The sequence below is a fragment of the Balaenoptera borealis genome, assembly GCF_965194805.1.
Source record: "Balaenoptera borealis genome assembly, chromosome: 3".
In the NCBI taxonomy this organism is placed as follows: domain Eukaryota; kingdom Metazoa; phylum Chordata; class Mammalia; order Artiodactyla; family Balaenopteridae; genus Balaenoptera; species Balaenoptera borealis.
Window position 1 is genome coordinate 36,702,102 of NC_138866.1, and position 26,388 is coordinate 36,728,489.

The following is a 26,388-nucleotide window of genomic DNA, read 5'->3' on the forward strand; positions in this document are numbered from 1 at the left end:
TGAGGCCCGGCCCCTATGGGCTGCCCCGGGCTCAGTCCCTCCCGTCGCGAGCCGCCTGGGGCGGCGGCCTGCAGCTGCGTCGGTCGCGGGACAGATGCAAGTAGCTGGGGAGGGGGGTGTTTTTGGTCCGTTTGAGATGTCAGGGCAGTGGAGGAAAATGGCAACCGCGAGTGAGAACTGGGCCGAGGAGGTCCAGAGCTGCTCTTCGCTGCCCGCACCAGGCGGCTGCCGGGGCCTGACGCAGGCCCGGAGAGGGCGCGGGGGCGCCTTAAAGGCACGGAGTCCTTCCGGCTGCCAGTCCGGGTGCGACCGGCGCGGGAAGCCCCGACGGGCCTGAGGCATTCCCCAGGCAGCCGCACCCCCGACCCCTCTCGCCAATGGGCGGGTCTCCAGGTGCTACCTACGGGACGCTGCAGCCACTGTCCTCCCTTTCCCACCCCCGTTTGTGATTACCCCGTCTCTAGGGCAGGAAGTCCCCACCATCCCCATAATTCATTTTTCTTTTTTCAGATTATATTAATCTCATTCTAAGCAAAGTCAGTTTTTCTTTTTAAAGCTTGCTCCATCTATCACTGCCTTCTCTAGCACTCATTATTTGGAGAAAGCAAGCAAGCTGTTGTCAGGCTGCTCTAAGCTGTACCTGGAAATTGACAGCAGCTGACATGTTTCATAAATTAACGTCCGTTTCCTCCCAATGGCATGCATTCTCTTGAGACTAAAGTCTTTTTGGCAAAGCTGTTGATTCTCAAAGGATGTTGTGAAGTGTGTAAAGTACACTTTGTAATCACAAATTTTAAAGCTGAAAGGGACCTTATAGAAAATGCATTTCATCCCTCTCATTTTACAGATGAGGACACTAGGCCGAAAGACTGTGTAGCGTGATCGAAGTCCCATACCTCTTTACTAACTGGACTCCAAGGCTCTAGATGCCTTGGTCGTTACGCTCCTCGCCGCAGCCGGAGTGCAGTGCCAGTTTAACCCAGGCACTGTAGAGACTATCTGCCAGAAGTGATTATGCTTGACTTGATTCCGGTTATTGAGAAATCAGACTTGGCTAGTGTGATGGCTCTGGTGTCTTAAGGAATGCAGTTGACTATTTCTAGGTGCAATAAGCTGCCTGTTAATGTACTTTGGGCTCAAAGCTTGTCGTCGTACCCACCCCCCCACCCCCCAAATTCAGCCCTATTCTCTGCAAGAATAACCAAGATTTACAGCATTGGTTGCTTCCTTGGGTAAAGGCATCAAAGACCTCTTTACCAATCTGCATGTGCTTTAATTAAGTGTAAATTATTAATCCATTATCAGACATCAGCTCTTTAATAGGGAACAAAACACCGATGGGATAGGAAGCAGAATGGATGAGTTCTGATGGCTGGGAGGTTATCAGGAAGCAGTGGAGCATCACAGGGATGGTCAGCAAGAAAAGAGGAGGGGACCTCACATGACTTGCTACACCTTTTTTGCCCAGCCCTGCTCTGAATGTCTTGGAGGTAGTAGAGGGATTCTGCTCAGGTGTGGTCACTGTTTATTGAGTACCTGCAGTGGCTAGCTGCTTTCATAGATGAATTTTGAATACTTAGCAAAAAGGAGGTAGTATTGTCTCCATCTTACAAGCGAGGAAAGAGTCTCAGAGATTTACCTGGCTTCGATGATGCAGTCATTTGCAGTAGAGTTCAAGCCTAAATCACTTTATCTCCCAAGTCCGGTCAGTGCTCTTTTGCATTAGATCTTGCTACCATTTCTAGCCAGGAAGGGGATGAGAGAATCGCCTGTGGCTGATTTATTGGCGCCTGTGGTTGCCCAGAGAGGCTGAGCAGGACTTTCAGCTGCCCTCTATGCCTTAGAAAGTGGAGCTGTGTGCTTCCACCCTATCTCCTGAGGGGAATGCGAAGGAGCCAGGCTGTCTAGCTGGGGAGGAGGGGCCCAAGTGCCTTGGCCATAAATTACCCTGGCCAGGGCTGTGCTGGGAAGTGTTGCATAATGCCCTCCCCACCACTGAACCGAAGTGATTTATTTACTATGGTCCATAGATGGTGCTTGACCATCTTGTTAAAGAAAAACGTCTCCATTTTAGTAATAACAGGGCCAGAAAAAGCGTTGAGGGTTTTTTTCCCCTTGTCTTAAAAAGCAGCACAGGTGCTCTTATCTTGATAAATTATAAAGTATTTCTGCACCACTTCCTGTGCCCCCTTTCTGCTTATTTATTCCAAATTGCATGTGAACTTCAGTCTTTTGAGAGAAGAATGCTAAGAAAAATACTGTTCCAGTTTATAGTCACCAGCACAGGCTATGGAGTCAGACGTAGCTTTTGATCCCCACTTTATACTATTTGCTAGTTGCCTGTCCTAAGCCTAGGTTTTTTCCTCATCTGTAAAATGGAAATAAAAATAATACATATAGTCATGGTGAAGATTAAAAGAGATAATGTGCATAGAGCATTTAGCACAAGGCCTTGGCACATACTATTTATTCTGTATAATAATAGCTATTGATAATAACTAAACAGTGTTTCCTCTAGGATAGAAGAGATATTGCTACTTGAACTTGCTTAGGGAAAGTGGAGGAAGTGGAAAGAAAGTAACAAACATCAGTTTCAGGATTTTTGGTTGAATTTATTAACACTTCTACTTTCCCTTTGCTAGTAGGAATTTTTTTTCTTTCTTTCTTTCTTTTTTTTTAACCTTACCTGGAGAAAAAGTGTTTATAGTGTTAAGTTAGTTATTTTTGAAAATTTTCTAATTCATTTCTTCCCTGGTTACAAATCAGTCATACAACGACTTTTTGTTCCCCCTGAAAAATCCTAGGCACTTTAAGCAAAGGGTTTCATTAGCCCATGTGGATAACGTGTTTGTGGAACATTCCATGGCAAAGGAAGTAGTGGTTCACCTATATTCAGAAGTTATAATCATTCTTGTTTATACCGTATTCTAGGTGTGTACTAGCATTGTTGTTTTCCAGCTTTCTCCTGTCCTGTGAGTAGCTTATTCTTCTTTCAGAAATGCAGACTTAATTTTTTTAGCAGACTAAGAAGAATCTTTTCCTTTCCTTTACGGGGTTCTGGTATTTTTAAAGTCCGGTAGCAGTTTGCCCTCACTGGTGTTAGCATTTTTGGTTGCCTGGTGTTGCGACTTTATCAGGCATCCCAAATGTTGTTTAGATGGGGATAGAGATGTAGTAGGCTGGCTGTGTCTGCCAACAGGCAGGATGCCCCAAACTAACGTTTCCCTGTTCCGTTAAAGGTTTCTAGAGCATGACTGCTCTTCCTGTGTCATCTACCACGTCTGCTGCTTACCCTCTTCTCTTATACTCTCAGTGATTTTCATAAGCAAATGCCTAGAATTACTGCAGGTTTTACCTCACACAATAATTTTCAGATTTGGAATTTCCATGTCATTTTCAGATATTATGAAAATAGGTATAATGGTGTATGAGAGAGTTAAATACACCTCTTTTTCCTAAGGACTTTTTAAAAAGTTTGAAAATGTTGTGTTCCTCTTCTGCCCCCAATACCCATCCTACTAGTTTGGGAATATTTTTGTTTCTTAATCTGGCTAATATTTTAGTTTAAAGTTAAAATTAGAATTACAGTAGTTGATTTTTGTTCATTTAATGTAACTGGTATAATTCCCACATTTTGAGCACTTCTTGTGAAATTGCGTCATCTCTGTAACTTTAGTTTGTGAAATGGTCTCTAGGGTTTCCTTTGTCCCTTGTTCTTTTAATGCAGTGGTTCTTCATTGAGGCATTATATTAGAATCACCTGAGGAACTTAAAAAAGGATCTGTGCCTTACCCTCAGCAGTTCTGTTTGGGTTCATCTGGAGTAAGACTCAGGCATCAGTACAACTCTACATGGAAGGTTTTACCATGCAGTCAGCAGTTAGAGCCACTATTCTGGGGTAAAATGATTTCTGCAAACATTCTCTTGGTTATAAAACGTTACACCACCACAATCATGTGAAAATACATTAAAAAGTTAAAATCCTTGTATAAAGTCTTATTATGTAGCACTTTGGATATTTCTGCTTTTACCTTTGTATTTATAGCCATGAGTAAGTATCTCAAAAAAGCTGTGCACATTCCTGGGCCGACTTTCCTGTCTCCATGTCTTAACAATAATTAATAATAAAGTCACAGTGGTGAGAACCACAAAGAAAATATCTAAGACTTTGTTTTCCAAAGAAACAGATGTCTTACTCCTTTTGTTTCTTCTTTTATTAAAGATTCTTTTAGCCTGCAAGAATGAAAAGCTGTGTATTGCAGGACATCATTCTGGCTACCATAGATCTGAGAGTCCAGTCTAACTATTATAATAGATTTTTTTAAATAAATAAAAATCAAAGATGTTGGATATCAAGCTAACTTTGAATTCAGCTAACATAGATACTAGTATTAAGCTGTACTAGCTTACTTAGTTTGAGCTAACCTAGAGTTTTGCAGTCTAGTAAGTAAACAAGGTTTTTGTAGTCTCTTAAATATCAGTGCTATTATTATAAATACCACTTTGCTAACAGATAAAGCATTTTAAGATGTAGGACCGTTACATTTGGCTATAGTATTTGTAAATATAATGATAGGTTATTTTTTTGCAACCTCTCTCACATTTTGAATTTCCACCAAAAATTCTCACATGTGACTTCTAAGATGTTTCTGTATACATAGGAAACTTTGGCTATTCCACATACTAAAGAAAATAAAATGAGTGGTCAAAAAATGATGAGCAAAGGCTATATAAAAAGCCTAGCTAGTAATCTGCAAAGTAAGTTACATTAGAAAAATGTTCTGAATAACTTTGTGATGTATTGGCTCTATTAACATGAGGTAAAATCTGGTTGTGCTGCCTTAACACATGAAAGGTCTATTATGCAAACAAATTTGGATGAACTTATATATATGTGTGTGTGTGTGTGTGTGTGTGTATATATGACTTCTTTTTTTGTTAACAGATTTGAGTTTGTTTCATGTTATAAACTTGGAACATTTACCCCCTTATTTGATTCAATATATTTGCAAAGTCTGCCATCAGTATATATGTTGAAAGTTCTAGATGGGAATTTTGAAGAAAGGGCACTGAGTTTAAAGTCAGACTTGAACTGAAGTTCTGCCAACATCATTTAACAGCTAGTTGTCTGACTTTGGGTACCTTTCCTGCCTTCTCTGAGCCTGTGGTTTCTTAAGCAGAAAATGGAAGTAATACAGTACCTGCTTCACTACCTCATAGGATCAAAAAAAGATAGTGTAGGGCAGAGGTTCTCAAAGTGTGGTCCAAGGACCCCTTGAAGGTTCCTGAAACCCTTTCAGTGGGTTTACAAGTATCTCCCTTTTGCCAAGGCCAAATTCTCTTAATACATTTGAACCAAAACAACATGTGGCAACAAATTGATTGCAGAAGCAGAGAAAAGAACCCAGCTGTATTTTTTAAAGCCAGGTATTAAAGAGGATTGCAAAATATAAAGCAATGCCACCCTTCTCACTTAAAAAAAAAAATTATTTTTTAGAATGTGTTATTTATATTAATATGGAATGGGTTTATTGTTATTTCAAATATATTAAAATTTTAAAAATTTCTCTTAATTCTGCATGTGGTAAATACTGATAAATATAATCCACATAAACAACAGTTCTTAACAACCCTTAATACTCTTCTTAAGAGTGTAAATGGATCTTGAGACCAAAACTTTTTAGAACTGCTGATAAAGGGTGACGGCTGAGTTCCTATCAGGACGATTCTGCAAATAAAAATTATAAACTTGAAAAAAAGTTTTAAAAACGACCAGATGGCATTCGAGAGTGACAAAAAGCAAGCAGAAACTGGAATGAGGTCTACGCTTGGAAGAATGGAACAGCTGTGAATAATTTTCCATTTTTATGGCTTTTAGCCGGAGAGAAGGCCCCAGTTGGGGACGGCTGGCTAAAACTGTGATAATAACCTGTAGTCTTACTTGCTTGAAGAAAAGAGGATAGAGTTCAGAGTGACCACACAGGTAGAAAGCAAGTAGGAAAATCCTAGAAAGGATGTTGGGGGAAGACCCCAAATCCTGTATCTAAACTCAGCTTGGATCTTTTGCCAGCCCCTAAACGTATACTTGTGTTGAGCAGCCTCCAAACAGCACACCTAGCACTAAAAAAACTAAACCACGGGGAGGCAGAACTTGGAGTTTAAGTTCAGTCTGGTTAATTTGCAAAAAACAAAACAAAAACATCAGTACGCTTTAGAAGAGTATTACAGTACCTAGAGTCTTTAGTAATCACAGTGTCTAAGATATTATCCACAATGACTAGACATATGAGGAAACAGGAAACTGTCACCCTAATTAATGGAGATTGACCCCAAGATGACCCAGAGGTTGGATTTAGCTGAGAAGATTTAAAGCAACTACTGTAACTATGCTCAAGGATGTAAAGCAAAATAAGGTTGTAATGTGTGAACAGACTGGAAATCTCAGCAGAGAAGTAGATACTAAGAAAGAATGAGATGAAAATTTTAGTCCTGAAAATATATCTGAAATAAAGAATGGGTTAGATTAGGAATGACGGTGAACTTGAAGATAAGTAAATAGAAATGATCTCATCTGAAGCAGAAAGAGAAATAAATTATTGTGTGTCAAAGTTCTCTATAAACTTCAACACTCTATATCAGCATCAGGGATTAATAGGTTTCTTTCAAGGCCTAAACTCACCTCTTCCCTCTGCATATGGACTGACTTCATAGTTTGTAAATCAGTGCCATCTAAGAGTACACTCAAATTCTCTGTCCTTACTGCAACCATCTGCTTTCCACCATCAGAAAAAGAGATTGCTTTTTTCTCCATGGCTGCCTGCTACACCTATACTTTTTAAATTAATTAATTAATTTATTTTTGTCTGTGTTGGGTCTTTGTTGCTGCGCGTGGGCTTTCTCTAGTTGCAGCGAGTGGGGGCTACTCTTTGTTGCAGAGCGTGGGCTTCTCATTGTGGTGGCTTCTCTTGTTGCGGAGCACAGGCTCTAGGCGTGCAGGCTTCAGTAGTTGTGGCATGTGGGCTCAGTAGTTGTGGCTCGTGGGAGCTAGAGCTCAGGCTCAGTAGTTGTGGCGCACGGGCTTAGTTGCTTTGTGGTATGTGGGATCTTCCCGGACCAGGACTCAAACCCGTGTCCCCTGCATTGGCAGGCGGATTCTTAACCACTGCGCCACCAGGGAAGTCCCTACACTTACACTTTTGATTGCATTCTTTCCGGCTTCTAGAGATTACACCCCTCTTCAGCCTGAAAGTCTTTGATCTGCAGTTTCCTCAATGTCCTGTTCTGTCTGTACCTACCCTTTATGACCTCTGCTTTCTGACATTCCCCTGCAGTCAGATATTTTGCTCTTGCTGCTTTCCCAGACTGTTGTCAGAGGTCACCAGAAACCTCTTGGTCAGCACACTTGGGGGTGTTTGTAATAGGCCTCATCCTGTGTTTCTTTGCAGCATTTTATACCATTGCCACCTCCTCCCACCAAGGTTCTTGCCTTTTCTTTATCTCTCTCAATGACAATATATTTTCTTATTTCTCTTCTTCTGTCTAGTTGTACTATTCTTGTCTTTCAAGGATTTATTCTTAGCTCTTTCCCCCTCTTATTTCACTCAGTAGTCCCATCCAATCCTGGTGAGTTCAGCCTTGTTCTTGCAGAGAATCTCCTTTCCAGTGCTGCCTGTTGTCTCCACTGGTAACTAAACATTTCTACTCAGATGTCCTAGAGTGGACACATCGAACTCACTGTGTCCAAAATGAAACTTCTCTCTTACCAAGCCAGTTTCTGTGCCTCTCCTCTGGCATTCTGCTATGCTACCTTTGTATCAACCTAGCACATGGCAGTTACTCTGCAAATAGGACCCGAAGCAATGAATGAACTCTTGCGGTTACCCAAGCTGGAATTCCGAGACTCACTTTTGACTTGATCTTCTCTGTGGCTGTCCACATCCAGTCCTCTGCCAAGTCATGTCAGTCTCCATCTGGTATATCTTCTTGTATTCCTTTCTTCATTCCCACTGTTGTTATTTGTATATTGCAGAAGGCTACTTGCTGGTCTTTATTTCTCCATGCCTTTCCCTTGCTAATCTTTTATGTATGTTGCTACTAGAGCAGTTTTGATTCCCAGGCCTAATGATGGTGATTTTACTCATTCTATTTTTTTCTGCCTGGAATGCTATGTTCACCTTCTGCCTGTTCATCGAAATCCAGTTCAAATGGATTATTTTTCATTGGGTTTCCTGTCATTTATCTCCCCCTCATAGTGTGTTCTCCAACTGCTGTTATTGGCACTTATCACTTACTTCATGTCATAGTTACTGTGTTTTATGTTTTGTCTCCCCTATTAGCCTACAATCTTGATTGCAACATCGTAATTTTTTTCTGTCCCCGTGCCTTGTACAAGGCATGCTTTCAAATATTTTTTCTTTATTAAATTTCTCTTCACAAAATATTTGTTCGATAAGTGAATTTAACTGTTACTCATAGAACATTAACCACAGATTTTTGTATATGTGGCTTTTTAGTGTGCTATTTTCATTTCCACGTGGTTCAACAGTTCACTATACTAATGCACTGTATGTATAAATATATATATATATATATGGAACTGTTGAAAACATTTATGATCTGAGGGGGGTTTTTTGGAGACAGTTTGTAAGACTGGTTTAAGGTACTTCAATTTGAACCATTTTATTGAATCTAAGACATGTTTTCACATATTGAAATCTCCAACATAGAGTTTTATTTTGGTTTTTTAATCTCCTTATAAATTGGTGGTATTTTAGAATCAGGAAAATGGTAAATACAATAAATATTGACTTTTGGTTAATTGGCCTTTTGGAACAATACCCACAACCTGGATTTTCGTTTATATTCTTAGAAGATAGACTCAGGTCTCTGTAGGTTCTGTTATCTTATTTCTTATTTCATTGCTGCCTAAAAGCTTTTAAAATGAGATTGTATGGGAGAGTTTTGTTTTGTTTTTTTACTCAGGGGGAGGAGTAAGGGAAACTACTATGTTTGAATTAGTAGGATTTTTAAAAGTAATGATGCCAAAAGCTCAGTTTCTCTGTACACTGGTGCCGAATCGAATCTTGGAGACAGAGTTTTGCGTGTAGTAGAAAAGGATAGCTTTATTACTTTGCCAGGCAAAGGGGGGACACAGTGGGCTCCTGCCTCTAAAAACTATGTATCCCAACTTGGAGAGGATACTGAGAAGTTTTATAGTAATGGTTCCAAGAGGGCATGATCAGCTCATGGACATTCTTCTGATGGGTTGGTGGTGAGGTAAGTAAGAGTCAGCAACATCAACCTTCAGGTTCCAGCTGGTCTGGGGTCTGCATGCTTGTGGGCAGCATACCATCGTTAATCTTAACTTCTCCCACCTGGAGGGGGTTTCAGTATCTCCAAACAGCTCAAAGATATTGTTGTGTGTATCCCTTGATGGGGAACCAAGACCTTGCACAAAGGCTGCACTATTGTTTCTATGACTGTTTATTTCTCTCTGGTCTAGCATCCCCTCCTTTCCCGAATTAACAACTGCTTTAATCTGCCTGTTGGAATTCAGGGAAGGTCATGGAGGCTGAATGAAAGCTATGTCTTGTAATCAAAGAAATGGGGGACACAGAAAGGCTTTGTGCCCAGGAGCCCCACAGGGCCCTGCTCAGTATTGTAATGTATGAATGTAGAGTTAAAAGAAGCAAGTTGCAGGATTCCTAAAGTATAGTATTATTTGTATAAAATTTTAAAACATGCAAAACAATACCAAACGTTCTTAAGGAATCTGAACACATGCAGTAAGAATGTGATAATGTACAGGAGAGTCATAAACACCAAAATCAAGATGGTGGTTACCTTTGGAGGCAAGGTGGGTGGTGGGGTAGAGTGTGGGAGAGATGCCAGGGTGTCTCTACCCTGTTTGTAATGTTTACTTTTTGTGCCCAGGGGTGGGTGCTTGTTACCTTGTTCTCTTTACATACTGTCTGTCTGAAATATTTCAACATATTCAAACAGTATAGTTCCCCCCACCCTTAACTCTCTGCTCCCTAGTTTCCCTCCCAGAAGCAAAACTGGTTTCTTTGAACCTTTCCAGACATGTGTACATAAACAAGAATATATTTATGTGTAAATTCCCCCACCTTTAAAAATAAAATAACCACTCTACCACTTTTACATAAATAGTAGTCTTCTCTACACAGTTTTACATTTTGCTTTTTTTACTTACTATGTCTTGGATATTATTCCATATTAGTACATTATATATGTAGTTTTAATAAAAATAGATTTAACCTTTTATCAATAGTAATTGCCTTTATCTTTACCAATTATAATCTAGACTTTATCCACTAATAAGTATAAATGTTTGTTTTGCTGTGTCACATACTGCTTAAGCAGTAGGAAATCTGGGTTTGTCCCCGATTCTTCTTTGCAGGCTTCCCAGGGTGCTTGATGTGTAGACTGTTCCCTAGGCTCCTTCAATTGATGAGTCGTGTTTTTTTCTGGGAGGTGGAGAGGGAGGACATTGGGGCTCTGGAGTCCAGTGCCTGGGTTTGAATCCCCTGCTCTGCAACTTACGAGCAGTTTGATCTTGGGTCAGTTAACTCTCTGTGCTGATTGTTTCTTCATCTGTAAGATGCATTGAGTATTTCCTTTCTCATAGAGTTGAACTGAAAATTAAATGAGTGAAAAATGCCTGACACACAGGAAACAGTATAAACCGTTGACTATTTTTATTATATTATCCACCACTCAGCATTTTGCTGCCCAAGCTACTGCCAGTCTCCAGACAGCTAAACCCACACTCTCATCACTGACCTCCTTAAGACTTTGGTCTCTCTGGTTAGTAGGAAAACTTCATTTCGTTTTTTAGGACCTGATTTTTTAGAGGAGGTTCTCCCAGCACCCCAGGGATGCCCTTTATACCACAGCTGCCTTCTCTCTGCACAGTTGAGGTGGAGAAGGTGGAGGAAGGAGAAGGTGGCACAGCCTCCCACCTCCCAGAGCCCTCACGAATGTTCTTGCTGCTCTGCTCACACTAGACTTCTCCGCCAGAATTCTTTTGCATGTTCTTCCTCATGCGTGATTTTTTCCCCTGAGACCAGTGGTCCCATCCTTCATTCTACTTCTTTGGGAACCTCCATGCTTGTATGTGTCTGAGTCCAGTTAAGGTCAGGGCTTAGGTTCTTTCCCATTGGGCTTCAGGCCCCATGTGAATCTGGGGATGTGGCTTGACATCTATTTTAAGGGCTCCTGTGACTGAAAATTTACCCAAACATTATATGATAGTTAGGAGGCCAGTGTCCCCTGAGCATAACAGAGGATCCCTAAGGAGCAGTGACAGCTCTAGCCCAGGCAGGACACACTGTAATGTTATTAACATTTATAGTCAACATTTGAATAGTAGTTTCCATTACAAGGTGCTTTACACATAAGTTATCTCATTTGGCCCTGAGGCAAGGATCAGTACCTCATTCCCATTTTTGCCAGTGAGGAAACTGAGGACTAGAAACTGTGGTTGCATAGATAAAAAAGGACAGACTTCCTTTCACGTCTTTGTCACCACACCAAGCCACCTTCTTACCAGATTTTAAAAAGGCCACATTTTATCATTTCAGCAGGGTTGAAATCAATTGTCATAATGGGGTATTTAATGTTAGCTAAGTTTGGGGTAAAATTAACAGTATTGAAAACTGTTGAATAATTTCATTTAAATTTAGGTCTCCTTGTATTCTGTAGGTTTGTGTGATCTATAGCCAACCTTGTAAAAAAAAAATCTATATTATCCTTTTTCAGAGCCACAATGGACACAGCTAGCCATAGCCTTGTCCTTCTGCAGCAGCTGAACATGCAGCGAGAATTTGGTTTTCTGTGTGATTGCACAGTTGCTATTGGAGATGTCTACTTCAAAGCCCACAGAGCAGTGCTTGCTGCTTTTTCTAACTATTTCAAGATGATATTTATTCACCAAACAAGGTAAGGATGTGCTTCTGTAAATCAGAAGAATTTTTGATACTGTGATATAGCTAAGCCTTATTATGATCTCATTTTGGGGATTCTTTGTTACGGGATCACCTTAGGAAATAATAAAAATTTGTAATTTTTTTACGCATCTGTCATTAAACTCTGTGTAGGGTCCATGGTAGAAGATAAGAATGAAAACAATAATGGCTAAAATCTGTTGAAGGCTTATAGCATAAACAAGCACTAAGCATTTATCTAATGTAAATTGTTATCCATACTTTTTTAGAGAAAAAGAAACTGTAACTGAGTTGTTCAGTAACTTGTCCATCTAGGATTATACAGCTGATATATTAAACTCAAATGCAAATCAGTGATCTTAATCACTAAGTCATTGATTTCTGTTCCATAACACTTTCACAGCAAGGTTTCAATGTCATAACTCTGCCCACTTTATATTCCGTATTACAGTTCAAATGTCGTTTGTTTCAAATATTTTTTCAAAAAAGTTTTTTTAAATTTAGATTACCCCAGCATGGAGTATTAGGGAGGGGGCTATAAAGTGGTATCCAGATTCTGAGCTCTTGGAAAAAAATAGCTTTAATACCTCCTAGGTTAAAAGTGATGCAACACTGTATGATTTTTTAAAAGACCTTACATGGTGGCACTTCTCTGGCGGTCCAATGGTTAAGACTCTTTGCTTCCAGTGCAGGGGCCGTGGGTTCAATCCCTGGTCGGGAACTAAGATCACATGCCAGGTGGTGCAGCCAAAAAAAAAAAAAAAAAAAGTTTATAGTCTAAGAGAGAGGTAATGCATGTAAAGAAAATAATTGCAGTGTAATTGATCTCTTTGTGCCTCAGTTTCCTTCTCTGTAAAACACTAGAATAATATACCCACCCCATGGTGTTGAGAAGATTAAATGGATTAATAATATTAAAATGCCTAGAACAGAGCTTTGCACTGTTAGCTGCTGCTATTAATAGTTACTGTGATGTCTATAATAGAACTGCTGCACAAGGTAGAGTGGAGTGTCAGCAGCCTTATTTTGAGAAGGTTGGAACAGGTTTTACAGAGGCTCTGAATGTTGAAGGATCGGGAGGAGTTTTTCAGATATTGTAGAGGAACACAAAAAGTTACAGTTGCAGGCAAAGGGGAAAAATGCATGAAAACATATGCAGATATGAACCAGGCTAGCACATTCAGAAAATGGAGTAGATCAGAATGATTGGAATATATGACACAAAGGGGAGAGGAGGTTAGAGTCGGGGACAGGTCATGGGTAGTCTTTTCTGCCATGCAGAAGTTTCGTCTCTGACTTAAGTGTCTGTAGAAACTAGATTAGAAACACTACCTTCACATAAGCCTCATCTGAGAGCAGTGAGTTGGTTCAGCACTTAAAGCACCTATTGTGTATCAGGCACCATGCTAAACTAAATTCAGGCGATACAAAGGTAGCAGGCCTACTTTGTGGTATCTCTGTTGAGCAACTAAAAATCCTCAGTTAAAAGAGCTCTGTGCTGATATAAAAAACCCCTGCAACAGACCATGGCAGTGAGGTAAGAGTCACAGGTAAGAGTGAAACCCAAGAGGGAATCCTAAAACGTCAGGACTAAAGAAATGGATTGCCGGCATACTGACACTTGCTTTCTGATGTATTGACACAAACTTTTGCTTCAGGGAAGGTCAGTCCATCAACTGATTCCATTGTTCCTTGTCATCCAGCATTTCCCTCAGGTTGTTTTTATCCTGATTTTGCAGGGTGTTTCCTGATTTCTTGTTACACAGTTATTTCTATCTATTTTCTGAATTCTAGATTCATATGTGAAAATTGGGCTTGAGATTAATTTAAACCTTTTCAAAGTTATACTTGTATTCGTTTGCGATTTAAAGAGTAGATATATTAATACAGTTTGGAAGCCAAAATAAGGTTAGTGTGATTTAAATTCTAAATAGTACCAATTCCAATAGACCCTTTTAAAATTTTTAATTATTTTTTATTATGGTACAATGTATGTAAACATAAAATTTGCCATTTTAACCATTTCTATTTGTACAATTCAGGGGCATTAATCACATTCACAGTGTTGTGCAGCCATCACCAGTATCTATTTCTAAAACTTTTTATCACCCCAGAAAGAAACTGTAGCCATTAAATAATAACTCCCCATTCTCTCCACCCCCAAGCTCCTGGTAACCTCTAATCTATTTTCTGTCTCTATGAATTTTCCTAATCTAGATGTTTCTTATAAGTGGCATCATATAAAATTTGTCCTGTTGTGTCTGGCTTATTTCACTTAGCATGTTTTCAGGGTTCATCCATTTTGTAACATATATCAGAACCTTATTCCTTTTTATGGCTGAATAACATTCCATTGTATGTATATACTGCATTTTGTTTATCCATTCATCTGCTGATGGACACTTGGGTTGTTTCTAGCTTTTGGCTAATGTGAATAATGCTGTAATGAACATTGGTCTATAGGTATCTGTTTGAGTTCCCGATTTCAGTTCTTTTGGTTATATACCCAATAGACTGTTAAGTTCCTTAAGAGCAGGGTACCTATTTTATTCATCATTTTTCTACCCCCTGGCATGCAGTTTAAGTGCATATCACTTAGGAGTCACTAATTAAATGTTCAACTAATCAGAATATCTGTGTTTCTTAACTTAAGGCAGTAGATTGAATATATGAAGACTTGTAGTTGCGCCATAAAACTGGTATACAATGAAAATTTAAGCTTTTGTTGCTGAGTTTCATCAAGGCAGATTGCTAAGTTAGAACTTCTTAGGAAGAAACTGCTTTAGCCTAAGACTGTGTACTGTTAACTAAAAGGCCAACCGGGTTGTTTTATTCTGTGTGGGTCTGTTTTTTTGTTTTTAACAGTGAATGCATAAAAATACAACCAACTGACATCCAACCTGACATATTCAGCTATTTGTTGCACATTATGTACACGGGGAAAGGGCCAAAACAGATTGTGGATCATAGTCGTTTGGAGGAAGGGATTCGATTTCTTCACGCCGACTACCTTTCTCACATTGCGACTGAAATGAATCAAGTGTTCTCACCAGAGACTGTGCAGTCCTCAAATTTATATGGCATTCAGATCTCAACGACCCAAAAAACAGCTGTCAAACAAGGGCTGGAGGTCAAGGAAGCTCCTTCCAATAACAGTGGAAATAGAGCTGCTGTCCAGGGTGACCACCCCCAGTTGCAGCTCTCTCTTGCTATTGGGCTGGATGATGGCACTGCAGACCAGCAGAGGGCCCATCCTGCTGCCCAGGCCTTGGAGGAGCACCAGAAGCCTCCCGTGTCCATCAAGCAGGAGAGATGTGACCCAGAATCTGTGATTTCCCAGAGCCATCCCTCACCCTCTTCAGAGGTGACAGGCCCCACTTCCACCGAAAGCGGTATCAAAATACACCTATGCCATTACTGTGGGGAACGTTTTGATTCCCGTAGTAATCTGAGACAACATCTCCATAACCACGTGTCTGGATCCCTCCCATTTGGTGTCCCTGCTTCCATTCTGGAAAGTAACGACCTTGGTGAAGTGCATCCACTTAATGAAAATAGCGAGGCTCTTGAATGCCGCAGGCTTAGCTCCTTCATTGTCAAGGATAATGAGCAGCAGCCTGACCACTCAAACCGGGGTACCACAGAGCCTTTGCAGATCAGTCAAGTGTCTTTGATCTCCAAAGACACTGAGCCAGTAGAATTAAACTGTAATTTTTCTTTTTCAAGGAAAAGAAAAATCAGCTGTACCATCTGTGGTCATAAATTTCTCCGAAAGAGCCAATTACTGGAGCACATGTATACACACAAAGGTAAATCTTACAGATATAACCGATGCCAAAGGTTTGGTAATACATTAGCCCAGAGATTTCAGCCATATTGTGACAGCTGGTCTGACGTCCCCCTGAAAAGTTCTCGCTTGTCACAAGAACAGTTAGACTCATCTTGTGCCTTAGAGTCAGAACTCACACAAGAAAATGTGGATACTATCCTGGTTGAGTAGCAGTTTCTCCTTCAGGATTTTTGTATCAGTTCTGAAAAAGAAAACTCACATGCATTTTTTAATTCATAAATTATTTTTCTCCTCAAGTTCTATTGACTTTTTCTTTACCATTTATCCATAGTTTTAAGGTTGTATGTATTAGATCTTCTTATTGTGAGATATATTGATACATAGCTACTAAAATGTAACCTTCAATTAGGGCTGTGAACTTTTCATAAATTAAATCACAATTTAGAAATCAGAAATCGATATAGAAGTATGGAAGTTTTTCCAGGTTCTAGAATCTGTAAAATCAAATCGAATATGAAATAAGTGAAATCTTTTTTAAAGAATATTCTAGACTATCACTTTTGGTTAATGTTCCACATGAATTAAGCCCTTATGAGGATTATTTTAAAATATTTTCTGCCATATAGGGAATTAATAGTTTTTAGTGCATAACTATATGTTATCATGTATAAAACATTTGTTTTAAGGCATAGCTATACCAAATCATGAGTAGTTTTAAATTACTTTTTACTTACTAGCTCTGCAACATCTTATGTGGCTTTATTTATTTTTTTTAACACTGAGCATACCTCATTTTCAATAAAAAATATTTAAAAGAGAGAAAGGGAGAAGAGTCAGAAACACACAAAAACTTAAACAGTAAGACACATACACATAGATAAGCATAGAAGCCCCTGGTGTTAGAGACAGAAATTCAGATAGATCTGTGTTGACTGACACCCTAGTGTTGTTATCTTAATCTAGAGTGTTTTCTTAAAGACCTTAAGGGAGTTTGAGATTTTTATGACCAGAAGTTTACATGAGCTTATGAGGTAAACGATAAAATACAAATTATCTTTCTATCCACAGTATCAGAAGATTTTATAGGCTACCTGGGTTGACATTAATTTTCTAATCATCACCTGAAAAGGTAATTTTTCAGTGGCACAATTTTAACTTTTTTCTGGTCCATAAAACCAGCAGAGTAGATATAGTCAGTGTCCTAGAACTATGTTTAAAATCCATGACAGGGCTTCCCTGGTGGCGCAGTGGTTGAGAGTCCGCCTGCCAATGCGGGGGACACGGGTTCGAGCCCTGGTCTGGGAAGATCCCACATGCCGCGGAGCAACTAGGGCGGTGAGCCACAACTACTGAGCCTGCGCGTCTGGAGCCTGTGCTCCGCAACAAGAGAGGGCACGATAGTGAGAGGCCCGCGCACCGCGATGAAGAGTGGCCCCCGCTTGCCGCAACTAGAGAAAGCCCTCTCACAGAAACGAAGACACGACACAGCCAAAAATAAATAAATAAATAAAATCCATGACAGCCTTCCCTCTGTGAATCAACTTAACTCCCTTTTATATTGGTGAAACTTACAAAGCTAAAATTCCAGAAAAATTAAAATTGGTGGACTGAATGATAGACTCTCCTGCTCTGTGTAGCTGGGAAATAGCTGGTTAAACTTCACCACAGAGGATAGACCTAAATTGTTTCTGAGATGTTTAAATTTAAAATACTAGATAGTCAAGGATAACAAAAGAGAGAGGCTTCAGAACAGCCTTATCTTTTTTTGTATGCTGCCCTGCTAAATTCTAAACCTCACAGGTATTTTAGTAAATTTAGTAAATTTGGTTTGTGAAGCTTAGAATTTAACTACCTACAGAAACTGTTTGATCTCCTTCCTGACTGCTCACTTCTTCGGGTATTTCCTGACATCACAGTTCCTCAACAGGATCCGAGTTCATTCAGGAGGTAGCTCAAAGAGAAATCCAGCTCATTCTAAGGGCACAAAGGTTTTCTCTGGGTTATCAGTGAGTTTAGGTGAATTATGAACTGACAAGTTTTTCTTAAGGAGTGAATGAAGAAAACCAGTGGGCATTGTCTAAGGTGGTTGAGTTTCTGTCCTAGACAAGGATGGGGAAGCCTTGTGGGGTCCGGGTTGACATGTGTTAAGAGCAAAATCTAAGTAGCTATTGATACAGAGTCAGTTGTATTGGGAGTAGTTAAAACAAATGTATTGCTCTTTAGTGTCAGAGCTTCATCTAATCTTATACTTAAATCATTTAAGTAATTATTCAAACTCATACTGTCCTCGAAGACTTCATCTCATAGGATGAACACAAATATTAACATTGATTTCATGTATCTTAGGCTATTCTAGATATATTCCCTAGCCTTCTTCAAGTAAAATCTTATTTTTCTCATTTAGATAAAAATTTTCCTGATTTTTCTCTTCTGTTTTCTTTCCTACTTGCTCAGTCATTAGTCATTGACACAAAAAAGTGTGTATAGCTAAAGGGTGGAAGTAAGTGTGCATATGAATTGTGGTGTAGGGCAGCAGTTCAGGGCAGAGTCTGGATGTGGCAGAAGTTTGCTTTTGGCTGACTGTCCATGATAGACAACATTAACTTAAAGCAGAGATATATCTACTTTTGTTGGGTGTTAAGAAAAGAGTGCTTAACTGTATTTTTATTCTTATTCATAAAGTTCCTTTTAATATTAGGAATTCAAAGCAGATGTTCTTTCCTTCATCTTCACAGTGTTCTGTCTGTAATAGGAAGTGGGAAAATGATTACTCCATTCTATAGGAAAAAATCCCCAAACTTGGGTTCCAGAGAGCCAGTGAATAGTGGTGTGGGGAATGACCCCAGTTTTATCTTTTTCATTCATTCAACAGGAATATTTTTAAAATAGCTGTTTTATGACTAGCACTGTGCCCTGAGTGTATTTTTTTAAGACATGATTCCTCACTAAGAAAAATCTACCTTGTATAAAAAAGTCCTTCCAGCAAAACCCTTTAGTTTTGACTACATCATTTGTAAAATGGAGCTATTATCTTAGCCATATAGTATGGTTTGCATGATGATCACCAAACTCTTAAAACTGGAAATGCCGTGTACACCTTAATGTATTGGGCAAGTACTAGACAGACATTTCCCCTTTGGATCAGCTTAGAATTTTCCCTTCTTTCTAGATCCCACATATAGTTGTTCTCTGGAGGAAAACAGACTGTTTCAGTATTTGTCCTTATTAGCCTATTGTCAGAACTCAGTATCTGATAAGTGCAGTCTGCCTTATAAGAAAACGAAAATTTCTTGTTTTATCTCTTGAGATTATTATCTCTTTCTCTGATTTTCTGATTTCCCATCTGTAAAGTGTCTATAAGCAATCCCTACCTCACAGGGGTGTTGTGAGGATTTGTATTAAAACTGTGTTAAGTTCTATCAGTATTATTGGTAAAAACCAACCATATAAAGAAAACTACATTCTACATGTTTTCTGCAGCTAAACCTATTAACTTTAGTATTCCAACTCATAAATTCTAGAATGTCTTAGAAGCAGTCATGTACTATTTAATACTCAATAATTAATTGGCAGAATTCTTATTTTTTGTTTACAAATACTCTAGAAACAGCAGTGTTGCTAGAATTCCTATTCTACCTACCATAGTTTAACCATCAGTATTTCTCTTCAGCCTTTAACAAGGAGGATATTAATTCTTTGGTGTTATTGGGAATGAAACCTTGCCAAGTTCAACTTTATTTAAAGTTCCCCCAAACATATTGTTTACATATAGGAAAAGGAACAAAAACAATGGAGAAAATACCATTTTCATTTCTTTGATGTAGGTCATCTAAAAAGTAGATGGAGACCAGAAATGTAGCAGGGCGAATAACCGAGTAATTCATTATGTTTTGTCAAAATAGTAAGGCTTCACTTAAAACTGAAGGAAATACGTATTAATCATGGAAGAAGATAGTCTGGAAAATGTATAATTCCACCGATGTTTATTTGCACAGGCTAAATCTTGATGTTGTAACTCAGATCCTTGAGAAGTATCCATTTTTTTGTAGTAATTGAGGTAAAAATAGGCCATGTGAAGAATTTTCATAATGTAACTTGTATCTTTGTATGTTTTAAACTAAATGTAGCTCTATGGTATTTTATTATAAATTTTTGAATTCCTAAGAATGAAATCTGTACATTTTTATTCTTTGCTATACTTCTGTGTTTGTATGGTTGGACTTTTTTGAAAACTGGTAAGATTATATAGTCCTATGCCTGGCTGTCTTAAATATAAGGAATTACAAACTGATTTTTGTCTTTAAGACCTGGAAGAATCCTTTGTGCTTCAGTGTATATCTGTGCCACACTTGATTAATTAGTAGATATTGCTCCAATGCAATTGATGTTAACTGTCATCAACTCTTCTATTTTGTGCCAAATAAAGTCATTTAGTCAGATTAAATAAAATAGCAACTTAAAATACTTCAAAGAGACTTGTATTTCAAAAACCTGGACAAAAAAAAAAAGGCAAAAGGGAATTCCTTGGCGGTACAGTGGTTAGGAGTCTGCACTTTCACTGCCGAAGGCCTGGGTATGATCCCTGGTTGGGGAATTAAGATCGCACAAGCTGCACAGCACGGCCAAAAAAAAAAAAAAACCCAAAAACTTGTACAATGAAAAAGGGCCCCTGAAGAAATCTTCAAAGTACTAGTAATAGTAACACATAATACAGGAGACTGAAATCAATAATATATTGTATGGTTAAACTCTTCCACCTAATGTATTGTGAGTTTGCTTCAGAAACATTATTTCAGGAAGTTTCGTATTCTCCATTTGGAATGAAAACTGTGAATTTCATGTATTTTATCATGACAAATAAATTAATGTGACTTGATCATAAACAAAATCTTTTATTAGCTCAGCTTATAGAATGTGTTCTTATTTTACAGCAGTGTCTGCCAAATGTTGTCTTCCTAGTGTTGAGGTAAGTAGTCTCTGTACCAGATAACATTTTGGATGTGTGATGCAAAAATGCATCAGTGAGTCCGATTCTTACCAACCATAATCTGTGTTAATAGAAAAGTGGTGTCCTAATCAAGTGATTTCCAACTGCCATTTCCGGAAAGAAAGGTAGTATGTAGTCATTTCCCAGAAGTTTCTTGCTTTGCTCCTTCCTTTCTTCCCTATTTTCTCTCTATCTCCTCCAGTAGCATAATCTGCAACAGTGGTTCTTAGCCAGGACACATTAGTCAGGGTTCTCCAGAGAAACAGAACCACACTGCCTGTGTGTGTGTGTGTGTGTGTGTGTGTGTGTGTGTGTGTGTGAGAGAGAGAGAGAGAGAGAAAGATTGATTGATTGATTGATTATAAAGAATTGGCTCATGCAGATATGGAGGCCAAGTCCCAAGATCTACAGTTGGTAAGCTGGAAACCCAGGGAAGCCGATGGTGTAGTTCCAGTCCAAACTTTGCAGTTTGAGAATCACAAAGGCAGGAGAAGACCAATGTCCCAACTTAATAGGCAGAAGTTACCCTTACTCTCAGGAGGGTCAGCCTTTTTGTTCTATTCAGGCCTTCAACTGGTTGGACAAGGGCCACTCACATTAGAGAGGGCAGTCTACTTTACTCAGTCTACTGATTCAAATGTTAATCTCATCCAGAAACACAGACACATCCAGCATAATGTTTGACCAAATATCTGGCTATCCCATGGCCCAGTCAAGTTAGACACATAAATTTAACTATCACACGGGGTGATCCCCTTGCACCATGGTGACATTTGGCAATGTGGAGGTGTTTTGGGTTGTCACAACTGGGTGGGGGTAGGGGAAGGTTGCTGCTGGCATCTAGTGGGTAGAGAGACCGGGGGTGCTCTAAACATCTCACAGTGTAGAGTACAGGCCCCACAACAAAGAGTTTTCCAGCCCAAAATGTCAGTAGTGCCGAGATAGGCTACTCCTGGTCTAAAAGGGCAAAGTAAGTTTTGTGAGGATTGTCAAGAGCTAAAGGATACAAAACTTAAATTTAGCGATTTTTGCCCCAGTCATCTTTGAAGTTAATACAGTTCTTATGGAGTATGAGATGTGTTTGTTCAGAATTAAATTTCTGTTTGTATTCACTTTCATGCCATCTTTTCAAAGGTACAAAATGTGATTATTAAAAATCATAGATGTATTAAGCAACAAGACAGTTTTAAGTCTATTCATATAACCTTTGAGCTAAACAGTTGTGTCTGTAATAAGGTCTCTCTGAAATTAAAATGTGATCATAGTTTGTAATTTGTGTAAATATTTAATCTGGCCAAAAGGTGGCACCAGTCTACCTTTTAAAAGTCTATTTTACATTATGCTCAAATTTGGCATCACTGTTTGCTTAATTCACATTTATTTAATACTTAGCTATTCCTGGATCTTGCTTCACTTTATAGAGTCATGACTAATGAGAATCTTCCTTGAATCCCATAATATATTAGGTACTGAAATATATTGACATCCCTCTTTGATCAAGATGCTTCCAATTTACCTGTATAGCAGCAGATAACTTTTTAAAATATCACATTTAGTGTGCTTGTTATATCAGGCATTTCTGAGGATTCTTGTAAGTCTTTAACATTAAGGCTTCGGAATTTTAGTCTCAATCACATTTGTTCTTCTAATCAGACATCAAACTCAGTTTTTGGTGTTCTGCCTGGTCTAGAGATAAATCCAGGGACATTTGAGTAAATACTCCCTAGTTTCTTACCTCTTGCTTCTTTTCTTCATATCCACAACCTGTGAGTTTGGCCTGTATATTATTTTCTGAAATTTACTTTCTCTTTCAACTGTGATTCAGCAACTGGCTTTCTAAGCTGCTGTTCTTTATCCCTTTCTTCCCTCACTTCCTACCACCAGTTTCATTCTCCGAGACGGCTGAGACATTCTCTAATAGAGTTCCTGTACCTTCCAATACTGAGTGAATACAGGCTACCCTTTCCTCCCCATAATTTCTGCTTGCAATTTACTATTAATATTATCCTAGGACTTTGTACCTCATCACCAAATGCTTCTCTTAAACTTATTTTACAACTGATTAACCAACTTGGGAGAATGAACCTGCTTCCTCCCAGATAAATTCTCTTCCAGTATTTATATAATGTTGAAACTTTCTTCATTGAAACAACTTGATGATATTGTATCAAAATAATGGAAATAAAGGATCTTCCCTTAAGCTATTAGAAGACCTTGGTGTCCTTTTATGTCAGAAACCTGAAGGAATAGCAGGTGCTCTGGGAGAGCTTCTCTGCACAACTGAACTGGTCCTTGCTCTCTTGGGAGAGGCTTGTTCAGGAAGGAGGCCTGGGAAGGAGGCCTTCATCAGCTGCAGTTGTTACCCATTGTCTGATCTATGCTATTACTGAATTTCAGGAAGGTTCACGTTAGATTTTTGTGGACCAAACAGGCCTTTGAGGAATGAGATCTTGTGAATTTAGCTCTGCCACATTTTTCTGTAGTGGAAGCCATATGGTACTTAGTCCAAACCATATGTAGGAAAGTACCTAATTTAAAAAAAAATTTTTTTTTTTTGGTTTCTGGCATTTGTACTAAGTGCCTTGTAGGGAGGAAAATCTAAAGAACCTGTGGTGGTTCTATAGGAAAAGGATACAACATTTGCAAAGATAAGGGAAAAGGTTTTAAAATGCAGACCAAAGATTCCAGTGGAGTGAGTCTCAAAAGATTTTTTTACTGGACCAGTTCTCATTTCCCAACATTACCCTTCTTTCACATATGTGCATAGTCTGTGCTGTGAGCTCGGTGGTACCTGTCCTCTCTTTCTATCACAACATTTTAAAGTGTGGGAGAAAAGGCATATAAATGGAAGGCTCCTTTTAAAAATTTTAAACATTTCCTGTTTCACTGTTAACATACCACAGTTTTGCAGATCTCTCAAACTGGTGGTTATGTTCAGACCCACCACGTAGAGCCATGCAAATTATGCACAATAAACGCTAGGGGGCGCCACTCACCAAATGCGTGCTTCTGGAGCTGGGCTGTATAGTTTGAACAGCTGTGCAAGGCAGCCCTGCCTTTCCTTAGCCTGGCTTAAATGTTGAGTCTAAGAAGCCCTTATTTTGAATTTCTGCAGCAAGTAGCAGTTTTCACTGATGCAGCCAGGAAATTATATTAAACTAAAATACACAGGTGGTATAAAGAACAATGAAATCAGAATAAGAAAAAATGAATACTCCCTAGGTGACACAACTATGTGTTTGTCAAAATGTGTAGAACTGTGCACTAAAAAGGGTGTATTTTACTGTATGGAAATTGTACCTTAATGAAAAAAAGGTTAAGACCACCCAGATAAATATAGAAAGTCTTGGAGCTTAATGAGCCATGATGATTATCATTCACTATTAATCCTTCCATAGGTCAGAAAAAAACACCAGCCAGATATTGAGTATAGAGAAGAAAACCCATGAAACTAAAAAGGTAATTCTGAAATTCATTCTGAAATAAGGCAAATTACTGATAAGGCTGTTTGTGGCACATCTGGATAAAAGATCTGAAAGGTTGACTTTTTTTCAGCTGAATTGAATAGTGAGTGACCACTTATTTTGGCATTCCGTGCATGTTAGCCTTACACAGAGTACCAGAATAGTTCTAACTAGTTATTTTGATCAGGGGGATAGAAATACTCTAGTTAAGTTTTGGGTTTTTTTAAATAAGTTAATTTTATTTATTTTTGGCAGCGTTGGGTCTTTGTTGCTGCATGGGGGCTTTCTCTAGTTGCAGCGAGCGAGGGCTACTCGTTGCAGTGCGCGTGCTTCTCATTGTGGTGGCTTCTCGTTGTGGAGCACCGGCTCTAGGTGCGCGGGCTTCAGTAGTTGTGGCTCGCGGGTTCTAGAGCGCAGGCTTAGCAGTTGTGGCACACGGGCTTAGTTGCTCTGTGGCATGTGGGATCTTCCCGGACCAGGGATCGAACCCGTGTCCCCTGCATTGGCAGGCAGATTCTTTTTTTTTTTTTTTTTTCCACACACACACACTGTATTTTATTTTTACAAGAGATAAATAGACTGACACCAAGCATTGTACATGGATGACCACAACAAAAGCAACAATGATTGCAATTACCAAACATGAAACACACTCATACTATGTCATAATATTGACATTCAGTCCAGTAATCCTCCACTGTAACAGCTCCTTTACTTTGCAGTGAAAATTGATTTGTATATTCTTTGCCTCTGAGTCCTTGTGGGATTTTTTTTTTTTTTTAATTCAAACAGAAAGTCACAAAAATTATACTCATCCTCATCAGTTCACTCAGTCCCATGTAATTAATTTTTTTTTTCATCTTGATCTTTTGTTAGCACTTTTATGAGTTCATCAGTTTTTCATTAGAGTTCTGAAAATGCTTATTCATTCAGTTCAGCAGTACAGTCAGTTACCAGAAACCTGTACTTGTCAGAGTCTTTTCCATGAATTTCTTGAAGATGAAACCCTTTTATAGGAACATATTTGCAAAATCATCAGAGTACACCCAGAACTGTCTGTAAATGACAAAAGACTTAAAAATGACCACGGTTAAAGATTTGATGAAAGTTCATAATAATGCAGTTGACAAGAAAATTAGTTATTTCTGAGATATACATTTTAAAGTAATAACTAGGATTATTACTTATAACATTATACCAGAACATATAAGATTTTTAGAAATTTCATGTAATGTCTGAAACATTTATATTAACATATTTCCATACATATTTCCATACCAATACAAATATAAGATTTTTAGAAATTTCATGTAATGTCTGAAACATTTATATTAACATATTTCCATACATATTTCCATACAAATACAAATATAAGATTTTTAGAAATTTCATGTAATGTCTGAAACATTTATATTAACATATTTCCATACAAATAACCCAATGAAAGTTTAGTATTAGTTGTTTTGTTTGTTTGTTTTTTTATACTGCAGGTTCTTATTAGGCATCAATTTTATACACATCAGTGTATACATGTCAATCCCAATCGCCCAATTCAGCACACCACCATACCCACCTCACCGCAGTTTTCCCCCCTTGGTGTCCATATGTCCATTCTCTACATCTGTGTCTCAACTTCTGCCCTGCAAACTGGCTTATCTGTACCATTTTTCTAGGTTCCACATACATGCATTAATATACGATATTTGTTTTTCTCTTTCTGACTTACTTCACTCTGTATGACAGTCTCTAGATCCATCCACGTCTCAACAAATGACTCAATTTCGTTCCTTTTTATGGCTGAGTAATATTCCATTGTATATATGTACCACAACTTCTTTATCCATTCGTCTGTTGATGGGCATTTAGGTTGCTTCCATGACCTGGCTATTGTAAATAGTGCTGCAATGAACATTCGGGTGCATGTGTCTTTTTGAATTACGGTTTTCTCTGGGTATATGCCCAGTAGTGGGATTGCTGGGTCATATGGTAATTCTATTTTTAGTTTTTTAAGGAACCTCCATATTGTTCTTCATAGTGGCTGTATCAATTTACATTCCCACCAACAGTGCAAGAGGTTTCCCTTTTCTCCACACCCTCTCCAGCATTTGTTGTTTGTAGATTTTCTGATGATGCCCATTCTAACAGGAGTGAGGTGATACCTCATTGTAGTTTTGATTTGCA

At 38.7% G+C, this 26,388-nt stretch overlaps 1 protein-coding gene across 6 annotated transcripts in view; it reads left to right on the forward strand.

Moving 5' to 3' along the window:
* The window catches only part of ZBTB25 (zinc finger and BTB domain containing 25), a 62,810-nt gene that overhangs the window by 168 nt on the left and 36,254 nt on the right, over positions 1-26,388 (forward strand). For 3 of the 6 annotated variants that reach the window (XM_082386628.1, XM_082386626.1, XM_082386625.1), the window contains exons 2-4: positions 11,782-11,961; positions 14,832-15,775; positions 20,688-20,722. In XM_082386628.1, the coding sequence (XP_082242754.1) occupies positions 11,789-11,961; positions 14,832-15,775; positions 20,688-20,722 (1,152 nt within the window). In that variant the 5' untranslated portion in view covers positions 11,782-11,788. Of the gene's footprint in view, positions 1-3; positions 97-11,781; positions 11,962-14,831; positions 15,776-16,824; positions 20,655-20,687; positions 20,723-24,141; positions 24,598-26,388 lie in introns of those variants that run through there. The other 3 variants (XM_082386624.1, XM_082386623.1, XM_082386627.1) reach the window with 3 other exon arrangements.